The sequence below is a fragment of the Olea europaea genome, unplaced genomic scaffold (genome assembly GCF_002742605.1).
Source record: "Olea europaea var. sylvestris unplaced genomic scaffold, O_europaea_v1 scaffold454, whole genome shotgun sequence".
Taxonomy (NCBI): Eukaryota; Viridiplantae; Streptophyta; class Magnoliopsida; order Lamiales; family Oleaceae; genus Olea; species Olea europaea.
The window spans coordinates 396,372-404,294 of NW_019262848.1; the positions used below are offsets into that span (position 1 = coordinate 396,372).

At 34.5% G+C, this 7,923-nt stretch overlaps 2 protein-coding genes across 2 annotated transcripts in view; both read left to right on the forward strand.

The window, feature by feature from the left end:
- LOC111388102 (pleiotropic drug resistance protein 1-like) overlaps positions 1-7,923 on the forward strand; it is an 18,628-nt gene that overhangs the window by 4,251 nt on the left and 6,454 nt on the right. The window lies entirely within an intron of this gene.
- LOC111388101 (pleiotropic drug resistance protein 1-like) lies at positions 7-2,200 on the forward strand. Its single transcript, XM_023012761.1, has 7 exons — positions 7-264; positions 352-435; positions 518-651; positions 785-1,012; positions 1,111-1,282; positions 1,369-1,623; positions 1,716-2,200. The coding sequence occupies exons 1-7, from the start codon at positions 124-126 to the stop codon at positions 1,971-1,973; spliced, it is 1,272 nt and encodes a 423-aa protein (XP_022868529.1). The 5' UTR covers positions 7-123; the 3' UTR covers positions 1,974-2,200.

Consider the following 7,923-nt stretch of genomic DNA (forward strand, 5'->3'; position numbering starts at 1 on the left):
GTGGAACTTACTCCCTTGAGAGGATCACAAGTTGGGTTGCCAGGTGTCAATGGTCTCTCGACTGAGCAGCGCAAGAGGTTAACAATTGCAGTCGAGCTCGTAGCGAACCCTTCGATAATATTCATGGACGAACCAACTTCAGGGCTTGATGCTAGAGCTGCTGCAATTGTGATGAGAACAGTCAGGAATACAGTAAACACAGGAAGAACAGTTGTGTGTACCATCCATCAGCCCAGTATTGATATTTTTGAGGCATTTGATGAGGTAGAAATGTTGATAAATTAGGTTAGATCACAGGAATTTCGGTTCTTTTACATTGCTTCAAATGCTAAAATAATCGCGGTTTTGCAGCTATTTTTAATGAAACGAGGAGGACAAGAGATATACGTTGGTCCTTTGGGTCATCAATCGTCTCAATTGATCAAGTACTTTGAGGTAATTTGTAAGATCAAACAAGAAGAAATTGTTTTTGGTGATTTGGTTTCAAATATTGAAGAACATTTACCTTTGTATTCAGGAGGTTCCAGGAGTACCTAAAATCAAAGATGGTTATAATCCCGCAACTTGGATGTTGGAAGTTTCTGCTTCATCACAAGAACAAATGTTGGGGGTCGATTTTGCTGAAGTATACAAAAACTCAGACCTCTATAGGTTAGTCGTTCACATTAAAATTGATTGGTCAAGAATTGGAAGGTTTCTCGTCAAAGATTTGATAAGATATCTTATTCTGGACAAAAAATTACAGTTTATAATCTATTTTGTTCTTGCTCTGTATTCATTGCAGGAGGAACAAAGCACTTATTCAGGAATTAAGTGTGCCTCGGCCGGGTACAAAAGACCTTTACTTCCCGACTCAATACTCGCAATCTTTCCTCGTCCAATGCATGGCTTGTCTGTGGAAACAACACTGGTCATACTGGCGGAATCCACCTTATACAGCTGTCAGATTTTTGTTCACGACCTTCATAGCCCTCATTTTCGGGACAATGTTCTGGGATCTTGGCTCTAAATGGTACATTGAACTAGAATAGGCTAAATTAGAAAGTTCAATCTCGTCGTCCTTTTGTTAAGTACAATTTTCTAATTCTTTCGGGATGTCATGTGATGCAGGAATACGCAGCAGGATCTGATTAACGCTATGGGTTGTATGTACGCCGCTATCATCTTTTTGGGATCTCAATACGGGTCAACAGTACAACCTGTGGTGGCCGTTGAACGAACTGTCTTCTATAGAGAAAAAGCAGCTGGAATGTATTCAGCCTTACCGTATGCATTTGCACAGGTGAGCAACTATCAGTGTATGTTCGATATGAAGGACATGTACTGATTGAAATCAGATTTTCTGATACAACTTCACTCCCATTGCAGGTTCTAATTGAAGTTCCCTACGTCTTCGTACAAACACTTGTATATGGTCTTATTGTCTATGCTATGATGGGACTCGATTGGACAGCTGAAAAATTCTTCTGGTTCTTATTTTTCTTCTTCTTCTCGTTGATGTACTTCGTCCTCTATGGAATGATGACTGTGGCCGTCACTCCTAATCACAACATTGCTGCCATTATCTCGTCTTTCTTCTATGCAATTTGGAATCTCTTTTCTGGATTTATCGTCCCACGACCTGTAAGTATTACCAACCCAATTTTTCAATAGCGCGATCAATGAATACTAGCAAATTATGAACACTAACAAATTTCATCTTTCCTTTTGCTCAGAGGATCCCTATCTGGTGGAGATGGTATTACTGGGCAACTCCAGTTGCTTATACCTTGTATGGTATAATAGTATCACAATTTGGAGAGATTCAGGATGTCATGGACTCTGGTAGTACAGTAGAAGAATTCTTAAAAGATTACTTTGGGTTCGAACGCAGTTTTCTTGGAGCCACTGCTGGAATAATTCTTGCTTTCGATGTCCTTTTTGCCTTCATCTTTGCCTATTCTATCAAGGCATTCAACTTCCAAAGGAGATAAAAGATGGTCTCAATTCCACAAGAATTTGTTAGTTTATTACACTCAGTCCTATATCATAAAGTTTTTCATGTGTATTATGTGTTTTACTCGTATAATTTACCTTGTAACAATACGTTTGTTTTTCTCTTTAAATTGAATAATATCATGTATTTTTCTAGTTTTTGTAATGTATATGGGCATAATCTTGCTTATAGAATCAATGAAAAATAAGGAATTTCCGAATCTCATATTAGTTACTTCCGAATGCTATCAAACCAATATCTCTGAAGATGCATTTATGTTCTTCCCTGATCAATTTACACATGTTTTCATTTTTAATTTTTACGCGACCATAGCCAACGAAAGTCCATTGGCTAAATTGATATAGCCGCTCAATCTTTTTTGAAACTCATTTTTAATTTGTTGTAATCGAATTAGATAATGTTACGTATGTAGATGGCCACTACATGTCCTCCACCAACAATCAAAGAGAATAATATTGTGATTGTCAATTGTATGTTGTCTCTATTAAATCCTTTTGTAAAAGTTGGTTGAAACTCACGATTGTATATGTGAATTATCGGGTGATCACCTCATTTGATTCTAAGAAGCCCTCTTCAATATCATGGGTTCTGAAACTTTTCACGAGTCGCTACTACTAATGTAGCAGTTAAGGAAAAGAAAAACTTACAGTTTGCTCCCGTGATATCATTTAAGAAACTTCGTCATACACCAATCTAAAAATGGTATCAAAATCTTATATCCAATTTCACATCCAAATTATGAAGATTTTGGCGAGGGAAGTGGGGTGGAAAGTAAGCGGACATTGAAAAGGGGATGGGATGCAAACGGATATCAAAAATTGTATGACATGGGATATTCAGATATGCGAGAAGCAAGCTAAAATACAATTTATCTTGACTAGTTCACGCTTTTTTAAAAAATATTTTTGGTTCGTGCTGGTCAAAAGACAAACCAACACAACCCATTATCACCTCTAGGATACAAGAAAATTTTACCTTAAAATGTTTGACATGATTTTTAAATAAAGTGAACATAATAGACTTGAATGAAGTCTGAGAGTCCAAAATATTGTATAAATTTTTTTGTTTAACTATGTCGAAAATCCTAAACCATACCATCCAAAATTTAAAAAATTAGATCTTTGTACTCCAGCCACCGCCAATGTCCATATTGGTCGTCGTCACAATCAACATATCGTCATCACCTCAAATTCATTACCATCATAACCACCTTCACACTAAATTCACAGCAAATCCACCATCCAATAGATTTTACCTGATAAAGATTACCTGCACCACTATCAATGGTGGCATAGAACTGATAAAGATTACGTGCACCACAAATCCACTATCCAAAATATTTCAAAACAAGATTTGTATACTCCGATCACTAAATGCTGAAGTGAAAAAGTGGCAGGCTAGGGCAAGGGAACATGAGGTCATGACGTCGACGATGCCAGGCCCGATCCTGCCTAGAGGCAGATGAGGCCCGCGCCTCAGGCCCAAAATCAAAAGGGGCCTCATAATGCTAGCCCAATTTATTTTTTCTTTGAACAATGGCCCAAAATCTAAGGGGCCTCTTTTTTTAATTTTGGGATAATTAGGTACGAAACCCTAAAAAAATTAAGTATTTGATTAATACCTTAAAACTAACTTAAACTACTATTATCGTATTAATTACGTTCAAAACATTGACACCCACAACAAAAACCCAAATTAGAAGGGGGAATCCTTGCATCAGTAAACTCTCGAGAAACCTTCATTCCCGACTCCGACTCCGACTTGGACTCCAGTATTCTTGTAGAGAGAAAACCTTACCCACCAATTTAATGCTGTTGCATCTTTGTAGTTTTAACGAGAGTTTCCCTTGGGACAATTGGGTGATTTTGGGGCAAACTTTGAGCGAAAACTTTTCGTGCTCTGTAAAAGCTTGAATTTGGCAAATCTTTATCGATATTTGGTCGATTTTATCAATGGTCAAAGTAGGTAAATGAATATCATGAATCAAAGTCATCAAAGAGAAATTCTGGGAGTATAGAAGGAAATTCAAACTTGAAGAATTACACTCGTGAATTTGAAGGTAATTTTGAATACACTTTATTTTTGAGGTTGAACTTTGAATTTTAGTAGTTTTTTGGTTTACATTAAAAAAATTGTCATTAAATTTTGGATTAGCTCCAGAATTAAATGGTACTCTTTCCCTTTGATTTTTTATGATACCATCAAGGTGTTTGACAAAATGTCTCAATTGTCATGAAATGGACAAAACTTCCTTAACATTTGTAATTTTTTATTTGTGAATATATTGTACTCATTTAAGAATATTTATATTAATGCATGATGTTCTATTCTATTCTTTAATAAGGAAATGGTCCGAGGTTTTTTTCTCTCCCCCACAATTTTCCTAATCTCTGTCTAGTAATTTTCAACCTCTCCTCCACCTCCAATGGTTGCTTCAGGTTTTTTCCCTTATTTTTCTCATTATTTACAATTTCATTGAGCCAGGATGGCCTTCTTCTAGAGCTTTTCTTCTGTTCCATTGCTTGGCCTCCTGTCTCTCTTCCTCACCACCACCCTTGGCCACAGCCCTCACAATGACCAGCCTCCGCTTTCGAAAGCCATCCATCACCGCAGTTGATGTCCCTATTTTCAGCGTAGACTTTTTCAAAATGGTGAGACGTGGATCAAAGTAAATAATAAATACTTTTTAATGGGCATTCTCTAAGTTTTTGCAATCCATGCAATGAAATTGAAAGTGGAGGGTAAAGTTTGGGAGTAATATTTATTACTTTTGTCTGAAAATTATTGGAATTCCTGCATTGATATTTGTTCCATTTGATAGGATTTTCCTGAGTGATTTAAGATGTATGTGGTGGAGAGTAGAGGAGGATGTTAAAGCACACAACCTGTGATTTTAATGATCCTGGATAGGCTTGGTTGGATTCACCATCAATCAGGTTTGGCATTTTGCACAATTGGAATGAAATGGATCTTGAAATGGTGCTGTCCCGGGCTTACATGTGGCACATGATGTTCAATAAGTCTCTGAGCCACCTAGCTGGTTGAAGAGCAAGTAACAATATTTGTAAGATGGGCCTTTTTGTGTTACCTTTATTTGAAGTTTTCACAGATTTGTTTCTGTGAAGAATTTCAGTTCTCCGTTCTGTATTATGATTTGTAATATTTGTGTTCCTGGTTACTGAAGAAAAGGGAAAGGGAAAATAAACTCTGATGTCCATTTGTTGATGATATTCAATTGGCATGCGTTAGTTTAATTCATATTTATTGAGATAGATCCATAATACATTTTGTTTAAACTTTTGATTTCAATCTTGTAAAGACATTGTGGGGGAAGTTTTCGATTCTGGTTAGTAGTTTTGTGGCTACAGCAGTGCTGTTAGATGTGTGATTGAAGGAAGGTTGATGGGTTTGGGTCGATGTGGTTGTGGTGGTATGTTGTGGCAGGTGGCAAATTTTTTTAGTAGAAATCTGCTTTGTACTTATTTGCTTTGGAGCATGTTACATATACATCAAGACCTACATAATGATTTATATAATGCTACATGATACTTTATCATTGGATAATTTTCTATAATATATTTGGTTGTTGTTTTAATGTTAATTTTTCAAGTTAATAATGGGACGCATAATACATTATTGAAGTTTGCATTTACGTTGATTTCGATGGAGGCCTAATTTCCAGACTTCGCCTCAAGCCCGAGAATCACAGGACCGGCTTTGGACGATGCTACAGGCGTCTTTATTTTGGGGTCAGTTCTATGCCACCATTGAGAGAGATTGTCGAAGATATTGGATTTAAAAGGAGTAGAAAGAGAAATGGTGATCCCATCTTTTGCTACAGAGAAAAAAATGGTTAGAGAAAGGGAAAGGGTACTTCGTTTTCTACTGAGAAAGTAGGAAGAGAAATGGATAAAGAGATAGAGAAAGGGGAGAGTAAAGAGACAAAATGGTTAGAGAGACAAATGGTTCGTTTTCTACAGAGACAATATAGATAAGAGAAATGCTATTTGGACAAGGTCATTTGCATTTTTCTTAGGTAATTGGCATAAAACGTTCCTAATTTTCAAGTTTATTGTGAAAAATGTTCCAACCTTTCATTTTTTGACATTTTCGCCCCCACCTTTTACATTTCTCTACGTAGAAGGTCATTTTCATTAGTTTTTGATGATTTTACTCTCTATTCAAATAAAACAAAAAGAAAAAAAATAACTAATTGTAATAATAGTTCCAAATTTTCAAAAAAAATACAAATCGGTCACAATTTATTGTGAACTAAAAAATTTTAATATTACCCCAAAAAAAAGAAAAAAAAGAAAAAGAAAACTTCAATGTACAAAGAAATAATCAAGAAATAGAGAAATATTTGAACCATAGCCAATGAAACTGAAAATCCTCAAAAATGGGTAAGCATAAATCTCAAATTTTATTAAGTGAAGAGTAGATAAAAGGTTTGAGACAAAAATCACGTAATCTTCAAAATTTTTCATTTCCATTGGTTATGATTAAAAAATTTCTCATTTTCTTGATTATTTCCCTATACATTCAAGTTTCTTTTATCTATTTAATTTAAATTTTTTTAGTTCACAATAAATTATGATTGATTTATAATTTTTTAAAAAAATTTAAAAATATGATTGCAATTAATTCTTTTTTTTTTCCTTTTCTTTTTGTTTCATTTCAATGGAGGGTAAAATCGTTAAAATGACCTTCTATGCAAAGAAATGTGAAAGGTAAGGGTAAAAATGTCAAAAAATGAAAAGTATGAATGTTTTTAACAATAAACTTGAAAGGTATGGACGTTTTGTGCCAATTACCCTTTCTCTTAATCCATTGGCTTTGGGAGTTGAAACTAGAGAAAATTAGGCATCTATTCAATTATAATTAAATAAATTGAAATATTTAGATCGTCTTATAATTCTAGAAAGCACTAACTAACCTACGTATTTGACAGGTTTATTGAGTTAACATATATTTTTAAAAATAATTAAAAGAAGTTTCTTAAATTACTCGACTAATAATAAAACCACCATATTTTAGGGTAGCGCTATTTTCCATCCATACTTTTTATAAGTATATCACACTTTAAGTTCATCCTTAATTTAAAAAAAAACATTATTTACATCCACGTTATCTTAGAATCTTGTCCTTACTAAATTCATTAATTTAAATAACATATATCCACATAAATTTTATATATTCATCTCATTTTAATTACATCCCTAACACCAAGGTTTTTTTTTTTTTTTAAAGAATCTGTAAGGAGAATTCGTACTAGAATGCAAATATTCACAACGCATCATTCATCCTATCAATAACGACATTATCTAACCTTGACAAAGTTACGGATTTATAATAAACTTCCATAAAAGTTGAACTAATAATCACTTTAAAAAAATCAAAAACACCAACAGTTTTTTCAAAAAACATATAGTAAAATAGACATCAAATGTGAAAAATTTATTTGGAACTAAATTACCAGGGGAAACATAACACCAAAACAATTTCAAATTAAGTCCTCCGATGACTACCACTGCCCACAGTTTAGCTTCTTCATGAAATTTTCTATAAATATCCTAGTATTGAAGAACTTGAATTCAACGAAAGTCCAAATGATGCATTGACTTGATTAATAGAATCTTTCAGAGTTTTGGGGATGATAGGAATGGGCAACTGGCCTTTCTGAGAGCCCTTCATCTTCGCTTCTTGTTCACGGATCTTTTGCATTTGGAGCATTCTCTTCATAACAAGGTCATATTCGCACTTTTCATAGGTGTGGTGCTCCGCCTCACTTCCAGGGTAAATAGAAAAAATAGGGTGCAATTCCAGAATGTGGTGAAAAGAAATGTAGTAGGTGAAGAAAATCTCTCTTTGAGAGTTTTCTAGAATATAAACTATTTATTTGGGTTTTGGGTGCTATTGTAATTCTA